The 20,682-nt window shown below is 37.3% G+C and overlaps 1 protein-coding gene across 7 annotated transcripts in view; it reads right to left on the bottom strand.

The window, feature by feature from the left end:
• The window catches only part of arhgap32b (Rho GTPase activating protein 32b), a 111,020-nt gene that overhangs the window by 35,414 nt on the left and 54,924 nt on the right, over window positions 1–20,682 (bottom strand). For 5 of the 7 annotated variants that reach the window (XM_077504094.1, XM_077504092.1, XM_077504095.1 and 2 more), the window contains exons 6-10: window positions 11,881–11,967; window positions 6,175–6,312; window positions 5,185–5,277; window positions 3,916–4,038; window positions 3,529–3,606 (exon numbers count right to left, since the gene is read on the bottom strand). In XM_077504094.1, the coding sequence (XP_077360220.1) occupies window positions 3,529–3,606; window positions 3,916–4,038; window positions 5,185–5,277; window positions 6,175–6,312; window positions 11,881–11,967 (519 nt within the window). Of the gene's footprint in view, window positions 1–3,528; window positions 3,607–3,915; window positions 4,039–5,184; window positions 5,278–6,174; window positions 6,313–11,880; window positions 11,968–17,161; window positions 17,405–17,429; window positions 17,749–20,682 lie in introns of those variants that run through there. The other 2 variants (XM_077504099.1, XM_077504098.1) reach the window with 2 other exon arrangements.

The raw sequence follows: 20,682 nt of genomic DNA, 5'->3' as shown, positions 1-20,682 counted from the left end.
AACTTCTGTTGGTGTATTTATTTTTTTATTTTATTTATTTATTTATTTATTTTTTACCGCTGAACTCCAAGTGACTTGTTTCAGACCACTGACCTGTATGTATGACTGGATAGCCGATAGCCCATATATGCTAGTGCAAGCCGTTGAAGTCACAGGGCGGCCATCTTGTTACTCCCACCTCGCAAGCAGACTCCTGTATAAAGTTAACTATACGGTATACGTACAGATGAGACATATGCAGTTCGTAGGCAGTTAGTATAAGGCCAGAGGCGGGGTGGGTGTTTTTTTTTTTTTTTCTTTGTTAAAAAAAAATAGTGACCACCCCGGCACAACCAAAACCCCCCACTCCCACACCGCCTCCGGCCTTTTCTAACTCTCTACGAGCTGAATATGTCTCATCTGAGCGTATACTGTATAGTTTATACAGTAGTCTACTCGTGACGTGGGAGTAACAAGATGGTGACTGTGACTTCAACGGCTTGCACTGGCGAGTATGGGCTATCCAGTTATATATACAGGTCAGTGGTCTGCAACAAGTCACTTGGAGTTCAGAGGTCCAAAAAATTTATTGTTTATTGGATTTATTTTTTTCTGTTTTTTTAGAATACATTTCCTCCCCTGTTTTTCGGAGTAATCTTTTTTTTCTGTTTTTGGGATTTAAAAAAAAAAAAAAAAAATTATGACAGAAAAAAATATTCAGTAAAACAGAAAAAAAAATATTCAGAAAAACTGGGGAAAAAAAATACTCAAAAAAACAAAGCTTCCCAAAAAAATTAGTGAGAAAAAAAGGTTTTCTTTTTTTTCAAGCAAATGCAATACGCTTCTGTTAATTATAGCTACTTTTGGTATTAAATTATTCAAATTTCTGCTGACAGTAACAATGTAATGCAGTCATTACTATATCTATTTCAATGGCCTGCTTCAATTATATGATGAGTAAGTGTGTGTGTAGTGAGGAGGAGTAAGTATTATCCTTAATTGACAAGTAATAAGCAGAGGCGCTATCCACTAACCATTTAATGAATATGCGGGGAAAAAAAAATCACACTCAATTATTGAATTGTGACTTATCTACTGCCAAATATACTTCCAGAGACATTCATAAACCACATTCAGATCATCCAAACAACTTCAAGATTCAACCAAGTAGAGTGGCGGTACAAACTTGTGTCTATGTTCACCAGCAGTACATTTCCAAACATAGCTCCCACGACGTGAGCTTTAAACAGACAGACAAGGCTCTCTGGAGATTCTTGCCTACCAACAACGCTTCAGAAATAGCAGTGAACTAATGAGAAACTTCCTGATGCCTGTAACCCCGGCAGTGCGCTAGAATGTCAGACTTCTTGTGGCACTTCAGGGAAAGTGGGGCAGATGGGTCAGAGAAAGTTCAGACTTTTTAAAAGGGGTTTATTACGACACGAGAATCTTTAGCATAAAACAGTACACCGTGTTCCATTATTATTTATTCTGCATACATGATTTTCTATATATTAATATGCACATAAGTTAGACTATTCTGCCCACCCCCACACAGGTGTTGCCAGTATGTTGTAATTAGGCATGGGCTGGTTACCAGTTTCAAGATATACGACGGTTATAAAAAACACAGATTCTAAACTTCTAAAACTCTCCCATCAGTGGCAGTGGTTGTTTTTGGTCATTTGTTTTCAGTTGTTAGTGAAGGTAAAGTGACACAAGCCCTCCCTTTCCCGTTTGTGGGAAAAAAAAGTTGGTTCTTTAGGGAACCAGCGATGAGTTTGCATGTCTACAACTGGTGAAATTAACACGACAGACTTTCTAATAAGGCAAATGATATGGATAACATGACTTATTAGCGCATTGCTAACAACAGCTGCTCTCTTCACAAAACAAAAGAGTAGAGAAGGAGGTACTCTTTTTCTGACACAATTGTTTCAATACATTTTTATTTCAAAAAATGCCCTTTTTGTTTACTAATGTACCAATTATGCTGTACACTATTTAAAAATGAAATTCATTGCATTCACTAGGAGAAAATATATGCTTTTTACCCAAATATGTCAACATAATACCTTTTAGAGCTGTGGCTGCAATACTGTGAACCGCAATATATTTGTTCAAAACAAACAAATTGTCAGAATCTGATACCAGCCCATGGCAAGTCCTAACAAAGCTACAACATCAGCAAGGAGGTGGCATTTTTGGGCAGCAATAATGGTAAGTAAGATGACCTCAGCAAAATTATTGAAGTTTCTTTTTGTCCGTGTTACACCCTGTGAGGAAGAGGACGCAATGATGAGTAACAAATAGGACACTTCGGCACAGGACAGGTGTGGTGAGCCAAGCAGTGCTAGCGGTGTGTGGTGGGAATAGTGATGCAGTGACAAAACACCTGCAAAAAATGTGGGTCCTGCCAGAGAAACCTAGAAAGAAGAACTCTGCCTTTCTAAGTAAAATCAATTTCATGCACCAACCAACTGTACACTGCAGAAAAATACAATTGAAGCTGTGGCTATTACGAGTACAAAGGGAGAACTCATGGTGCAGCCGCAAATATCCTCTGACCTCGACATTTTCAAGAACTTATGGAGTATCCATAAAAAATAAATATTTGATACTGGCAAACAGCAACATACAAACAGAAATACAGACAGAAGCTCAATGGAATTATAATATATGCAATATCGCTAAGATCCGTCTTATTGTATCTGCTAGTGATGCAAATATTTACACGACTTAGCACCTTCTTGTCTTGCCGTCTTAGTGGCAGCTGTAAGTTCCTTCCCGAAACTTATGCTCACAACACGCTGGTCCTTTTTTTATCTTGAGAGCCAAAAAGAAGTCAGCAGGTTCTACATTAGGGATGTAACGATATCCAAACACCCCGATAACATATTAACACGATATGAAGGTCACAATACGATAATTATCACAATATTGTAGGGGCGTTGGCGATATTTAAAAAAGATCACAATATTGTAAAAAAAAAAAAAGAGCTCAGACAAAAAAAAGCACAATATTGTACTTTTGTACATAACAGCAATGCATATAAACCACCTACAATCTCTAATAACAATATTGAGGCACTTACTTGCTAATGCAAGCACACATTGATCGCTTCATAATTATATTGTATATTGTTAAGAAATATGTTTGTAGACAATGAAGATGTTGAAAATTTCAACGGCTTTGTAACGGAATGGACGATGACCACTCGATTCCCCGAGGTTATTACAACTACACGTTCCAGTGTTGAAGGTAAATATACCCGCAGCTGCGACATTTGTTTGGTGATTTTTTTTTTTTTTAAATATTGAAAGTTTCTAATTATAAACCTATGCTTGTGTGAACGCCACATGTGTAAGCTTTGTAATGTTTTTGCAATTATGTCACCCATAGGTTTTAGAGACATGTTTTGCCAGGCGCTTCAGGCCTTAATGGGTTAATTAAAGTGCTTTATTAATAAAGTTGAGTTGAGTTAAAAAGAACATCAAGAAGACAAGGCAAAATCCAGTTGTGTGTATGATGTGATTTCAAATGGCCCACCTGAAAGCCATGCTTCCCCCTCCACCATGTGGTGTCTTCTTTAGGAGGCATGTCAATCACTGAAACAATGTCACCAACCTGCAGAGAAGAGGACGTCGGTTATTGTCACTTTGCTGAGATAAAATGTGGCTTGTGAAATCAAGGACTTTAATTGCGTAAGGATTGTTTTTTTTAAATTGGATTATTTTTCGGCATGGGATCTAGCATACATGTTTAGTTTCATCTATTAGATTAGCAATATTGAGGAATTTTATTGGAAGAGACAACTAGTTTCCAGTGGTATTCTTTTTTTTTCTCTAGGGCACTGTAAAGTTGAATGAAATACATTCGCCGTGCGTTTTCAGACAGACAGTCAGACTGATAGGCAGTGTTGTGTATTGGTGTCACCTCAAAGGAGAGCTCGTCTGAAGCCTGTGCAATGTAGCGCTTGATGACATGGGCAGCTGCAATTGCTGGCACGTTGATGGATGACTCTTCATGTACCAAAAGATGATTTCCTTTATTGTCAATCTGGAAAGCAAACACATATCAGTGCTCTGGGGTTCTATTGAGTCATTGCAATACTTAAGCAACAGATTCAATATGTCACAAGTGGGGAAAAACGCAAAACATGCAATGTAGATTTTTAAGTTTATTTGGTTACTTAAAAATAGACTTAAAAAATAGCAACTCAGCAGATGAAGGAATGTTAATCAACATGCTATTACACACAGTTCTGCTCCTCCCACATAATAGTAGTGTTTAAATGTACTTTGTTAACCTAAGGCAACAATGTAGGCAAAACATCTACAAGAGCTTATTTACATTTACCTTAAAACGTAACTATTAGACGTGCAACGATTAACCGATTCAATCAACAACTAATTGAATATCAACTTCAACAAATAAATCATTTCGATACCTTTTTTCAATTTAAAATTGTCCAATCGCTCCCGATTTCAGCTTCTCAACCCATATCATGCAGCATGGTTTGCATTCATCATATAAGTACATATCATACTATAAAACTTTAGATGGTTCTGATTAATTTTGTACATGCCACAAAAAAACAACTAAGACTTCTATCTATTGTTATTCCGATACTGTTTTTTGGCCCCCAAAACCGATTCCGTGAAAAATAACACGTTATTTATTTTTATTGTAATTCAAAACTACTGAAATATTTCCAAATTGCCGACGTTTTCTCTCCTGTAGCAGTTTTTTTTTTGTTTTTTTTTCAACATGAAAAAAGCTGCCCCGCCATTGGTTCAGAGCATTCAAGGGCCAATAGGATATCTTGGCTCGGCATGCAGTTGAATACGTCACATCAGTGAATGTTGTGCACGAGCAAGACACAAGATGCTGCATTCAAAGTCCTATATTAGCGTCGGAAATAATGGCATTGACATGTTACCTGTTAGTACTCTCCGATGCCGATACCACTGTTTAAATGCCATATTGGGGTCTCTCACGATACCGGTGTCGGAACAACACTATTTCTAACCACATTATCCAGTGATAACGAAATGTGATAACTTACATCCGGTCCAATGTCAGTCAGACTAAGGAGTTTTAAGCATCTTGGAAGTCTCTTTTCACTAATCCAGTCATTTGATTTATTTCTAACTGCTATACACTGATTGTTGTGCAGATGGTGATGAAAGTATACATACATACCTCCATCCATGTGAGGGCAGGCCCACAGTTGATCTTGTTATCAGCAATGGCCGAAAGCCGGGAGAGGTAACCCAATAACATCTGGGAAACAGACTAACATGTCGAAAAAACAAAACATGAAATTAGTAACATTTCTATTTGACATGTAAGTTCATCAACTTTTTCTTATTGCACATTTCATAGAAAACAAACCAACCAATCAACATGTGAACTATGATTGCTTCATAAAGATTATGAACTCATTTATTCTCAGCCATTTTAACTGAAGCAACCCCCTTCGCTCCCGACTGTTTACTGGATTATGACTGATTTTGCAAGGCCCACAAAATATTGTGTTGTATTGATATAAACACTTGGAACCTACCAAAAGAAAAATTACAGTCTCTTCTTTCATCAGGAAAATAAAAGGATATTTGTATCTGTTTCCATTCTGCAGCGATTAGCATTAGAATATAGCTATGTTTCATCATTATTCACAAACCTGTTGAAAACACTGGGGAAAAGAGTTTGTTGCAACATGGCCCTGGCTGATCTTTTACACTCTGCTGCCACCTGCTAACCATTTTTTGTAAGTACTACCATTGCTGTCAGCAACCTGTTCTGGTCAGAGGCTGTATCAAAGGCTTCCGTTTGCTCTAGCATAAAAAAACACACATTAAAAAACGTATAAATGTGTTTTTGGGACCATGGCAAAATTGAAAGTGTTTTTATTACAAGTTTTTGGGAGCAAACGAGTTAATGGATGCGTCTTTCCACATGTACATATAACTGCTATTTCACTCACACTAAAAGCTTGCTAAGAAGTTTTGTAAAGACATTTGTTTTCTTGACTGACATTTTTTTGTTTATAACTATAAGTCAGTTTGTTGGAACACTGAACCTGTAAAATTGAGTTTCTGGAGACGGTTTAACAGTGTCATGCGACATCCTTCGAAGCAGTTATTTACGGTCCACTTGCACGCATACACGGACACAGTTTTAAGAGCTCACCTCTGTTTGTTCAGTCAAACTGTCAGGTCTTGGCAGCTCAGGCAGCTGAGAGAAACGGCGGTCATATATGCAAAGGTGCAGGTGCTTGTCCAAGACACGGAAATCTTCATAGCTACGCTTCACAATCCAGCTTCGACCCTTCAAAAAGAAAACACTGGGTGAGTCAAAGCATGGGAGCAGTAATTATTTGAGTGTGAGCAGGTCTACCCAAAAGCTACTTTTTAAATAAAGCTAAGAAGAGTAGTGTGGCATGGCCCACAGTATCAGAAACTGCAGATCCAGATATTTTTTTTAAACATTGTGGAAAGTAGCACAGTGAGCCTCGTGGTTAGCATATCTGCCTCTTCTTTCTGAGGTTCAGTTCGAATCTTAGCTCCGCCCTTTCTCAGAGTTTTCTGCGTCACGTTTACACTCCGTGCTTAGTTTGTACAGCTTTTTCTCAGTTTTCAGTGAAGTCTTTCTATTATCCATAAGTGAGACTGTCAGCTTGAATGGGCTCCAGCATACCAGCGGCCCTTATGAGGATAACAGGTCTAGAAATTGGATGGACGGATGGGCTGTGAAGAGTCCAAAGGGAATAGCAGGGTTGTTTTGCGCTTTCATTCAAGTTTGGCTTGAGCAAACTAATTTTGTATACTGAAAAGGACTGGGTGAAACAAATGTGATCACAATTGCAGTTCAAATGTAGTTTTGATTTCAACTTAATTACAAAAATACTATCTGAATCATTCATGACCACAGCTGGGTCTGGCTTAGTTTCTCTTGCATACTTTACCTTATTACATAAGGTGTTACGCTGAGAAGGGTCAAACTTTGTCATCTGATTATTACCGGTATAACAAGGAACAAACAATAACACAAAAGGTCCAGCCTTGACTTATTGCCCTGAATGTTAATACTGAAAGTCACAGTCGATAGAAGTTTACCCTCCGAAACCCTGCTCTCTTCTGACAAGTAAACCAGTGGTTCTTAATCTTGTTGGGGGTACTGAACCCTAACAGTTTACTATGTGCACCAAACCCTTCATTATTGAAAAATAAAATATGACTTTTTCTTTTTTGTGAAAATTCAAGACGTAGCTATAGGGTTTACTGGTGAACAAAATAAACAGGAAGAGTAGCCTTTTCAACAAATCTGGCTCTCTTCACCTTGAATTCAGAAAGCTTTATGTTCTTGTAGTCCCCATCTCCATGCAGCTTAAGGAAGTGTTTCTTTAGTTTTGCGAAATACCGAATATTGCATCCCAACTACCGTAATCAGGAGTAGCTTCATCATTCAACAAGACTGTGACCCCAAACATACTGTCAACACAATAAAGAACTTCATCAGGAGGAAAAGTGGCTTTTTGTTGATCTGTTGTAGGGATGGGTTCGATACACTCAGCACGGTACAGTATAATGTGCACTTATGAGCCACATTTTTTCGGTCCTTGCATTGACACTGTCAGGGTTTGTGTACCTGTTTTCCATTCATCCACCCACAACTACCTTTTTCCAGTTTTACAGGGTAGCCCATGGACGTGATAAAACATAAAACATGTCCTTTAGCACAAGCAAAATAGTTGAGAGAATAACATTTAAAAAAGCAAGTTGTAGATTATTATCCGTTACTATTGAACACAGCGTGGTATTGTTTGCTGGGATGGCCAATTTTTCTTCTCTTTTTTCGAACTCTATGTATTTTTGATCAAGAAACTGATAATAGCTTGCATTTTCTATTTCAGCAATTTGCTTTGGAGAAGTCAGTAAATAATTAATTTCCAAACGCCCCTTAAAAATTCCCAATATAGGCACGCCCCTTCCCTCTTCCCATGTCTTGGTGGGAGTCACGGTAAGAAATGGACACAATTTGTCCATTCAAAATTATTGCCCATACATTTTTCATAACGTTCAAAAACAGCAATCAATCGTCACCAAAAGTTATATTGACATCTCTACTTATGTTCAGTTCAACCTCTGAAATAAGGATTAACCTCTCCATGGCTCACTTATGAGAAAATGAACAGCTTACATGCAGTTTCTCTCACACCAGATTTGCATTCATTGATAATTCTCCGGCCACAAGATGCATCGGCCACCATCGCGAGTACCGATACCTGGTATCTGCCCAATGACCCAATACCGATAGCTGGCATTATTGGTACTCGCCCATCCCTACAAAAAAAATGTAACCAACCCAAAAACGGTGGTACGGAAAGCGCCGTGGGTTACTTGTATCGCCCCACCCCTAATTAATTGAGAGTTCAGGAGTCATTTAGAGCATCTTACGAGCATTTAGAGAATCTTCTACTAGTTGGAAATTACATACATAATGTGTTCCAAGCTATTGGCATATGCCGTTTTTGTTCATTTTCTTAATATTTGCAGCGAATACAATTTTAAGATCATTGATGGATAACTTTGTCCGATGATGCCTATTAAATAAATTATCATGTGGTGCGACCAAAAAGAAATAAGCAATTTGTGACTTTTATTTTGAAATACATTTAAAGACAGGAGTTTATATCATCCACAAGACAGTCAAGAACCCATGGGAGTAGCTACCAGTTTTGTCTCACAGCTATAGAAAAAAACAAAGTTATATTTGCACATTATGTGGTACGACCTGAAAGAAAAAAAAATATTCAACAAATATTTCTTTTAATTATAATTTTACTTGTGTGGCTAGCTAGCTAGCTAGCTTGTTTTGTTTAGATGGCTAACTAGTATTATGTGATGCTTTGCAAGATAGCTGCATGTTCTAAATGATAGATAATAGTAAAACTGTAGACAAATATTACATAATAATAAATAATAATTATTGCATGCATTTTAAAAATGAACCAAATGTGATGGATCTGGTAAAATCCGTACCCAGCAATAACCCATGTGCAGGAATTTCAGACTTTTTGAGCCATCAAAAGCTTAACGCTACAAAAAGACACCAGTATGGATGTTGGCAGTTAGACACTTCTGCAATAACGTTCCGTTTCCCTTTCAAATGGCACTGTTTCTGTCCCCAGTTGTGCTTCTGCATGCAAAAACAATCCATTGCAAAGCTTGTCATAGCAAAATGCCAAGCAACCATAAGAAGGTTGTCCTATTATTCATGTAAAGTCACACATAAGATAACCGTTCTTTTTTTTCTCTTGTACTCTCTTCCAACTCCAACTAAGATGAAGCTCCAAACTGCCTAACCAAATGAGAGAAACTTGTGGTGGAAAATGACTTTTGCTTTGATTTGGCCTAAAAAGATCCGTCTGTACTGGGGCCAAGGTCTGCGCACTGGGCCTGCAGCACACACCACTCAACCCACTGATTCTTGTGGTGTTTAAAGGACTAGCTGTGGCAGGCGGGGCTGAAAAGTCTCTGTGGGCTCAGTGAACACATTAAGCTTTACTGCCCCACTTTCATACTGGGACTCCAGTTACCCTCCACGTCTGGCTCTGTGGCAATGAAGTGTTCTCACTGTGCAGTACCATTATTTTTATTCAAACTCAACTCTTTGTGAGTTGTTCTTTTCTTTCTCTCCCAAAAGTACTGGGGAAGATCTAACAATTTTCCAGTGGCTCTAAGTAGATGGAATTTCCAACTAAACAGTCACATACTTGTGCGTCATTGCCAAGGACAAGGAAAAGGAATACCCTCTGCGGATGGAAACGAATGAAAAAAAATAAATCAAAAATATCACTGGGGGAGATTAGGGCAAAGCTACTCTGCAGCGGGAATAGGTCTGTTTGTTTGGGTTTGTGACATTTTCTGCAGAAGTGTATATGTCAAATGATATACAGACATGTAATGTAACCAAACAGTTCAATTGGGTGGAAGGATGAAGGATACCATGTAAATCATGCTTTACCAAGCATCCATCCATAATAATTTTACTTTTTATTTTATTATCTGTTCTCATTGCTGCTGGACATGTAAATTTCCCAGAGGGAGCCATCCCAAAGGGATCACTAAAGTCAAGTCTAAGTCCAAGTCTAAGTCTAAGTCTAATTAACAATGGAGACAATCATATTATGAAGAATCTGTATAAGGTTACTTACTTATCGTACTTACATTTTATGCATTTAGCAGTCTTATGGCAGAAGAGATAGTTATTTGCTTAACTGTTTCTTTTCTGAATTGGTAAATACAGGGAGTTACGTCGGAGTTACGTTCCTATGCTAATGATGTAACCCGAATTTCGACACAAGTCGAATTTCCCCATTAAAGTCAATATTTAGGTCAAAATAATTTGCATAAAAAACTAAAATTACATTAACATAAAAAAAATAAATAAAATAATAAGATGCTGTATGACTGAAGCCCAAGTCTTTGCCGATGTTTGTCGATGTCTCCTTTCTGCGATCTTTTTATGATGTCTCTCTTCGTTTCCATGGTTAAAAACTCATTCACTGCCAGTCATCTTAGAAAATTTTAAAATTTTCAATACTCACGTGATATTACATTCAATAATTATATATAAACCGAATCTACCAAATAACAGAATAGACTCCCTACTTTTTGCCCCGTCCCATTCTTTTATAATTGACAATAAAAAAATGTAGGTTTGCCAAAATACAGCCATTTCTCCCATGGACTCTGAAACTGTGTTTATTTGGTATAAAATGGGGCAATGATGTCATCTACCGGTGGTTGGGCATCAGTAAAGTTGTTTCCAAGTTTGATATTTACTGTGGAGCATAGTCAGATTCGTCCCCATTTAGCACCGCTCTAAAAAATACAATTGACAAGTATACTTGTCAAAGGCAGTGAATGAGTTAACTGCTTTTCTTTTAGCAGGACCAACATTGATAGAAGACGCAGCTTTCTTCTTTGGGGCCATGATGTGGAAAAAAAAAAAGAGGGCGAAAAAGCCAAGGATACCTCCACAAGCGCACAAGTGCTAGCATTAGCTAAGGGCTAAATAGCAGATGAGGTGAAAACACTACGCGCTATATGGCGGACGAGGAGCCAAAATGGCGGACCGGTCATAACAGTATCCCGTGCAACACTATAAGGGTCTATCTACCACAATTTGAGTGGCAGCTATGAATAAAAACAAAACAAACCAGTAAAACAGTGTCATCTGTAAATTTGATAAGATGGCTGTTTTGGTGAGAGGATCTGCAGAGAATTTACATGTGAAGGATAAAATGCAGCGGAGGACGGACACAGCCTGTGTTTCAGCCTAGGACTGAGGATTTGGATCCAATCACAAAAACAGTGTGTCTGTAAAAAGTTTAGGATCATCAATAAAATCTGATTAGTAGCATAAAATGAGAGGATAACCCTTCATGAAAAAATGTGCATCCTATTAAAATCAGAGCTAAAATAATCAAATAAAAGCCTTGCATGGAATTTAGGCTGTTAATGGTATTTGTCAACTGTGTGAAATTAAAAGCTTAGTGTTTTCCACATCATCACCCGCTTGATTTCACTGGCAAATCAAACACATGCGCACACACACACCCTCACCTCAGTAATCAATGAATGAATAACTTGCTAGTTGGACTATTTGTTTATCCCTCTTTTCAGTTCAATTTTAACACAGATTAGATCTATTAAAGTAATGAGCTAATCAACCTAATATTATTGCAGTAATTACTCTGACGAGGGTGTTGTATCTCGGAATTGGAATCTCCTTTTGAATTTAAATCCCTTGGATAGGGTTTTCTACGTTAGCGTACATTAAGGTGCATGTCAGTACTTCTTTATGATGACTCAGGAAATGAAGTCTCACCTGGCAGTAAATATGAACCAAGTATACAAGCTCCTTGGACTCATGGCCATTCCGCGTCACTTCACTCTGTTCATCGCCGAGAGACAACTGAAAGACAACAAAGTTACGATGAGTTATCACTTTCATTGTTGAAAGGTATTATTATTACTGTATTATTATACATTTTTTTAAATGTAGATTCTCCTCATGACCCAAGGTTTGGGCCATAATCAAAAACATAGAAAATAAAACCAATAAGACAAGACTTTTTCCCTTTTAAGACTCACTTTTAAGTGAGTTACTTTAATACAAGATTGAAATTAATATGCTGTCATGTCATCTTGTGATAGGAAGTGTGTCCCGCACTTTGAGGCTAATTAATGTCTTACATCTTAATCAGAAGGAAACAGCTACTCGTCCCTCATCAGCTTCAATCCATTTCTGACAAGGGTTACGTCTAATTCTGTTCAAAATGTTAGCTTGCTTTACTTTCTTCTAAATCAAAGTAAGGGGACTCCAGAACATTCTGAGAACTGGAGCGCGTGATGTTTTGGGAAACAAATATGTGTAAACGGTGAGATAAACCATGTCTTTACATATAAAATATTTAGTGGATATTGGCTGGCGACCAGTTCAGGGTGTGCCTACTTTGCTTGTTTCAAATGGCATTGGTTCTCTCAACTCCTTATTGGCCTGCTTTCACTAACAAACATATCCACAAGCAGTAACTAAAACACTTGCATCGTTGATGGTGACCGTGATGTGTTCTGGCATTGAAGTTCACTTTCCTTCCAGAAGTGAAAATGTTGCTCCTGGTATGTCAACAATACAGGCACTTAAATGAAGTGTCCAAAACGACAGGCCAGTTCTCAGTCCTGTTCTCTGTTGGGTAATTGACTTTTAATTGATAAGTAACACCAGTAACACCAAAATGTGCTGATTAATGAACACGTTCAAATATTTCTGGCGACATGTGACATCACAGGGAGCGACTTACACAGCAAATATTCTACAGACATTATTTTTCCCCCCTCTTCGAGAAGCTAGCAGTGCCTGCTATTCGCAAATGCCTGTAATGTAGCCACATTTAGGCTCATTTACATTCATGTGGGCATGGTTTGGTACACTATTCCCTGATTTGGGTAGTGCTTTCATCCGCTGTGGGCGTGTAGCTGATGAAGGATTAGCATAACAGAGAGCTGTCTGATCTCCATAAACAATGTGGTATCATAGAAGCAGAAAAGCATGAAATCAAATGATAGGATTTTGTAATATTTAAAAAAAAATGAGACCAAGACAAATGTTTCAAAACCATTTTCACCATGACTGCAACTTATTTTCAGAATGAACCAATCATATTCTGACTCTTGTTAAATTGGCTTCAGCAGTCAGCACACACGTGACATAGTATAAACTGCCTATGATTAATCTCAAATAAAGTTCAGAAGTTTCGTTTTTGCTTTTGTTTTTATTTTTTATTTGATTTATTGAACATATAAACATACAAACTAACAGCAGAGAAACAAGAGTTAAAAAAGAAAAGAACTCACAGTTTACATGTTCGAAAGGGAGGAGGAAGAAGTTCAAAACTAGTCCTACCCCTTATACATTATATATTTAAACTTATTTCATTATGAATACAATACTAGGTTAATATTTTTAAAAATAAAATGTCTAAACCTGGTTATGAATACAAGTGCACTTGGACATGCAACATATGTACATGAAATTCCTAGACATATACCATAATACATTTGTAAATCATATACTCATACTCATTATATACAATTTTCATGCTCTTATTTGACATAAGTAATTTTTTTGTACTTTGCTTTTAAACAATTTTTTAAACTAAACAAGTGAGTCACAATTTTTCAAGTCAATTCCCAAATTATTCCACAAATTAACACTTTTTACAGGAACATACCTTTGCTTAATATTTGTTCTTGTTTTGGGTTTTTTGTACACACTTGTACAAAAGTGCTTTCTAGCATAAGCCCGAAGGTTTTGTGAAAAACCTGATTTCAAAAACCACATTTCCATCCACATTGTCTAAGGCCCATGTTATAAAGTAAATAAATAAAACAATATAAAATAAAATAAAACAACCCGAAAGCATGATGCCGCCCGCCAGCACCATACTTCACTGCAGGCATGGTGATGATTTGGAATTCTGTCCAAAAAGCCCAACCTTGATTACATATTCGCAGTTTCCATTACGACCCAGATACACATTCCGATTACATCAGGTAAGTAACAATTCTCTGATGACTTTACCATTAGACATACATTTGTACACATAAAGGATTGCTTCTTTGAATAGATGTCTGGTACTGTCTTGCAGTTCCAAAATGATAAAACAGGCATCCAGACAATCAAACACACCTTCTCTAAAATAGTAATTCTACAATTGCAGATATTGCTTTTTTAAGTGTTTATTTTTTGTTTTCCTTTGTGCGGTTTTTGCACGGCAACATAGGCTGTTAGAGCTTTCAGTGGGTTAAAAACGCTGAGTGGACGAATGATTTGAATAAGCACATCCTAGAGTATCATTTTTGTCTGTTCGTAAACTCTTCTGCTGCTGCTGGATTGGTTATCAGAGTATAATATACAGCATTTGAAAACAAAATGATTTGGGATGGTGTCTGTCTCAGCGATTACAATGGAAAATGGAAAGAAAGGGAAAAGGCAAAGGAACATTTTGACAGACATACAGATTTGACCCTTGGCCACAGTCATCTTATGTTGATTACAATTCCTCCAAAATTCCTTAAATATAGTAAAAAAAAAAAAAGTCCCAGGAAGTTTGTGGGAAATCGGTGATAACTGTGACCTGAGCAGTGCTGACAGGAAAACTCTCATGGCGTCTTGTCACTCCATTGGGACGAATATGAAACATGACAATTTGTTCTTCCGCAGTAGTGTCTAAGAAGCACCTTCATCCAAGTAATCTTACATAAGAGTGCTTTCTTTGCAGGGCGCTTACTGAGTCATCTCTGTCTGGAATCAAAGTGTAAAATTAATGTCAAATAAAGGCAAGTGCGACTATTGTACAAAAGTGTCTAACACGATTGTGAAGGTTGGGAGAATTTGGAAATTGTGTTAATTAAAATACACTACCAGAATTGAAACAATGAATCAGAAGTTGATAGGGTATATTTACAAATAAAATTTAACAAACACAAATACTTGAAAGAGTTTTCTTTTACACTTGCTGCGTCATTGCATCTACAACAGCCTCCACTCTTGTGTTGGACGATACGGCTGGGCTTACAATCTCTAATCTAGTTCATCCCAAAAGAATTTTGATGCAAAAAAAAAAAAAAAAAAAAGAGAAAAAAAAAAAAGACAACAGCAGACCCTGAGAATCCTTAAATACAATTTGACTTTCATTAAAACAAGCCAGAAAGGGAAAAAGTCAGCAGGTTGACTCACAGCTGCACCCGAAAGGCACACGCTATTAAAAGTTATTCTAAAGATACACAATTCCAGTGGCGCAGGAAACCATAAACATAACTGCTCAAAACAGCAATTTGATATCCAATGGAAATAACATTATAGGCGAGCAAGTGCTTCTGCTTTTGGCCAGTAGTTGCCCCACATCACAAGCACAATAAGATCAAATAGCACTCAGACTAAAAGGTATTCTGGAAACCTTTATTGCAAAGGTTGACAAGCATGCTTTGAATATATAGATATATGTACATATTAGGAGTATGACGATATATCGATATCGCGATAAATCGTGATACTTTGTCTCCCGATAGATTATCGATACGCCTACGCAAGTAGCGCAATATTTATAGTTAATATACAGCCATTATAACGGCTACATTGTTCATTACTTTTCTTGAGCAATTACCTGGCGGGCCGCTAGGGGGAGCACCTCATAAGAGTGACGGGGATATGTACAGAAGTCTTCAGGCGAAGAAGACACATGAGCTTACTTTTACTTGTGCAAGACATTTATCTACCCAGCAAGTGACTCAGTTTTGCATAGTCCATCCATCCATCCATCTTTCCAATTTCTGAACAGCTTACTCCTCACAAGGGTCACGGGGGTGCTGGAGCCTATCACAGCCGGCTTTGGGCAGTAAGCGGGGTACACCCTGAACTGGTCGCCAGACTATTGCAGGGCACACAGGGACGAACACGCACTCACACACATAAGCACACCTTGGGACAATTGAGAGCACCAGTTTTGCATACGTTTCTATGAAAAATGTGTATTATAGCTTAAATTTTAACATTTTAAAACATTTTATGTTTCAACTTTTTGAAGCACACAATTTCTGAGGAATATTAATATTGATTTACCGTAATTGGATTTAATATTTAAGTAATTGTATTTATTTATTTACTTTTGCAATGTTACACACATAAATTGTGTCACAGTTTATAAATTGAAACAATTGACTATATAACTGACTGACATCTTACATGACAATGGTGTTGATGAACAACACAAATCAGAAAGTTGTCTGTTAAGGACATTTGTATTTGTTTAATTAAAAAAACAAAACACTAAAGTACTCACTGTGAAGAAGTCACCAATTTTTATATTGTGTTTCAGTGATGGTACAAAAAACTATTTTCTTATTGAAAAAACATCAGTTTATGCCTTGAGTATCTTTAGCATAGATTATCGTGGATTTATTACCTGATCAATAGATTGATAATCGCGGTACTGTCATATCGTGAGATAATCGTTATCATGAGCCGTATATCACATATAATATCGTATTGTACCCAGAGGTTCCCACCATACATATATATATATATATATATATATATATATATATATATATATATATACACATACATACATATTTACATATACACTTAATGTGTACATATGCACATATAAATTGTATGCGTGTGTATATACAGCTACACAAATGTTTGCACATACTATGTACGTTTAAGTGACTCCATCTTAGATGCAACAAAATCAGCAACAAAATCAGACTTATCGATCAATGAGGGATTTTAGTAGCGTGTTCAAATGTGTGTGCTATTTTGACAATGGGTACGCGGGCAATGAATCCAATGAAAAAAACTTATAGAGAAAGAGACAAGGTATTGGTTCAAACTGTATTTACATTTCATGGCACCTGACCTTCCCAGACTCGAGCAGTTTTTGAGCCATATCAAGACAAAATGGAAAATACTGAATACACATTTCATAAGAGTGATTTTCCGTAAAGTAGCAAGACAATGTTGAAGTTAGTATGTCCAATTAACACGGCAGAGTGGTATTAATGAAGTAAGGCAAATAACACACAACACTCGAGTTACTCACAGCAATGCCAAGTCTGGATTTCATGCATTTGACGTCTTAGCTGCCACACTTTCCTTCCCCCTTCATGCCTTGGAGATTTCCCCCTCCTTTAATGCCCAACACCTGTCTCAAGTCTCTTTTTCTCATCCCGTCTCTCAGAGTCCAGTTTCACCCATCCAGAGCACAATTCCAACGGAAAGGATGTTAAATGCTAGCTCTCCTGATTGTTCCAACAAATGGTGTGAGCTCTCTCAGTGACAAATATAGAAAAGGAGAGAATAATACTTGCAGCTTCAGAGGGTTAGAGGTGGTGTTAAAATGGTTGATTCCTCAACTGGATAGCTTTCATCTCCTCCGTTTGGTCCTGGCAGCCATCCTGCCATTGTGGAGTCCAATGATGATTCTTCTTCTTTCGTTTGCTTATGGGCTTCCTTTCTTTGCGGTCTAGCGAACAATAACACTATGTGGCAACTACATGAAATCAGCAACAGAAATGGAGGGGACAAAAACAACAACAACAAAAAACTTTCCGACTGTTTACTCTGCAAACTCTGCAATGCATGCGCTCTATCACGCATGCTATTCTCTCCCTTCTTCCTCCTCACCCCTGTCTGACATGCTTCTTCACCCCTCCCCCTTCTGTCCTCATCTTCCCCTCCCTGGTTGGTATATTCCCGGGACAAAGAGCGGGGATGGACGGAGAGAGCAAGGACATGCAAGGGGAAAGGGGGCAGGAGGGAAATGGGGGTGAAGAGGAAAAAAAAAAAAAGTGGGGAGGATCGATGCACTTGCAAAAAAACTAGTTTCTTTCTCTCCACATGCACTGTCCTCCCCTTTGACTGCCTTCTTGCACAGTGCTCAAAAACTCTGCAGACCGTGCAAGTCTGAAACTAAATAGCTACTAAGGGCTTCAATTCAAATATGATTATCCCTGACACTGATGAACAAAGCAGAATCTCATCTAGCTGTGAGCAATCTATTTCTAAATTAAAAAGTCACCCGACTTTAAAAAAAGATCACACGAACTAATCAAAGAGTGCACCAAAGTTGCAGCCAAAGACCTAAAAAAAAAAAAAATCTAACAGCTGTGAGTAATTATTTTTTCATTAACATATGAATTGAAAAGCAAAAACCTATTGCTGGAGAGCTAGGCAGAAATACCCAACAAGGAAAACATGTGAGCCGGGAGAGGTCACTAGGCAGCTGCCTGGAACCTGCAGTGGTCACATGCTCGCTATCGTCTGTCGTCACAGTGTGCTTGTCCCTTTCACAATAAAAGACGGTGAATTAAAAAAAAAAAGCCTTAAAAATTAACTCATTCACTGCCTTTGACAATTATACTTGTCAATTGTATTTTGTAGAGCGGAGATAAATGGGGGCTAATCTGACTATGCTCCACAGTAAATATCAAACTTGGAAACAACTTTACTGATGCCCAACCACCGGTAGATGACATCATTGCCCCATTTTATACCAAATAAACAAAGTTTCAGAGTCCATGGGAGAAATGGCTGTATTTTGGCAAACCTACATTTTTCTACGGTCAATTATAAAAGAATGGGACGGGACAAAATGTAGGGAGTCTATTCTGTTATTTGGTAGATTTGGTTTATATATAATTATTGAACGTAATATCACATTGGTATTATAAATTTTGAAATTTTCTCAAATGGCTGGCAGTGAATGAGTTTTAAGCAGGGAAAATTGCTCAAGTGTTTCTGAAAAATGTAAAATTGTTTGATTTGAGTGCTGCAAGAGAGTCAAATCATTCTTGAGCACAAATCTGCTTATGAATATCAAAATAATAATCCAATGTTGACCCACTTAGTTCAACTCTGCAATGCACTGCTAAGCCAGAGTTGGGTTAAAGAGATCTATCCAAAAAACATATGACTTGACCTTCAGATATTTCCCAGGAAAGACAACCACGCGGGGACATTCCAATCGATCCGCTTTTGGAAGACATCTCCTCACATTCAGTTATTCATCAATCACTTTAGTGTGCCGTAAACTACAATAAAATCTTGACCTCCAAGCACGAAGACTAACTTAACTTCCAAAATTCAGAAATTGATTGCAATTTCTCCTTATTTATATTGTACTAAACAATTCACCACAATAGGGGTATAACTCCTGACAAACAAAATAAAAAAATATATAGTGCATTAAAATACCGTGTGCCACATTCCACTGAACACAAGTTCATAAAGTAATATCCGGTGTACTGCTCCAGGTCTAGCCAGTAATGTTTTCTTAAGAGGTGGGGTCGGCAAGTATGAAGAATTAAGGAAACCACAGGTGGGCTCTGTTCAAAACATGAAAAAGCAACGCTTGCACGTCTTTTATGGTTTTATAAAATATTCTAGAAAATACTCTCTCCGCTTGTAAGCTGACGTTCAGAAAATTGAAAAGTTCAGACATGAGAATCTTCTGCCTTTAGTAAATAAAGCTTCTTGGACCAAGTCTACTCATTGTAACAAGACATTGGTAAGAGTGCATACACAGAATCAACATTTGAGGAACGCAGTCTCTTACTATTATATTAGCTAGGTGGTCAATAATTCACATTTGAGGCTTGTCAGTACAATATTGCTAACAACAATCGTTCGACGACAATACTAAAGCAAGGATCATGAAATATACAATACAAAGTCAGCGCCATTTATTCAAGAATATTTGAATCTGCCATCCTGCCACAGAATAGATTGTGATAGACAGAGGTTGTTTTGTATAATTATTTTCTACAAAACTAGGAGTAAATACAAGCCATACTTCAGTATTTTTATTTTTTTTCATTAACAAAGACGTGTATTTCTCTATCGTCGACATTTTGGAAGCTTTTTATGTAGAAGTACTTTTGAACATGAAATGGAAGGATGGTTGTTTGAAGATAGGTACGAATGACAGATTATTTATTTATTTATTTTTAGAATTGAAGAATTGAAAAAGAATTGAAGCCCAATCATCTCAAACGTTTTCCACAATTAACTGAAGGAAAAAAGAATTTTTCGACAGAAGAGTTACAAATAAACAACTGAGATAAAGTGGTTGCAACATATTAAATGGACATCAGCACACCTGCCACCCATAAAAGTGCCTCCGACTAACCCAAAGGAGAAGCATGGTTTTGTTTTGTTTCTTTCTAGAGATGTTTCATACCACATTTTCTCAGTCAGACCAATACAAGTACTCAATTCTTCTCCCACGGTACCAAGTAACCGATACCATTAGTACTTTTAGATACTTAACATTTCTATTACACCAATGATAGATAATTTTAAAGAAGGACCATTAGTTTATTCCTGACACAAGGCAGAACAGTCACACTGCAATAGAGAATTGAAGCCCAAATAAAATAAAACAGCTAACTTAATTAAGGATTCACGCATAATAAATTAACAAAAGTGTGAAATAAAACTGACAACTCCCTGATATTTAGTCTTAGTTCAAAATAAATTGAATTCCAACTATTAACATTACAAGGGAAAACAGGAGTGGCTGGTTTGGTTGAAATTCTATCACATGTACTTTATGTATTCAAA

This window comes from Festucalex cinctus, chromosome 18, assembly GCF_051991245.1.
Source record: "Festucalex cinctus isolate MCC-2025b chromosome 18, RoL_Fcin_1.0, whole genome shotgun sequence".
Classification (NCBI taxonomy): domain Eukaryota; kingdom Metazoa; phylum Chordata; class Actinopteri; order Syngnathiformes; family Syngnathidae; genus Festucalex; species Festucalex cinctus.
This window is presented reverse-complemented; position numbering and strand designations above follow the sequence as displayed.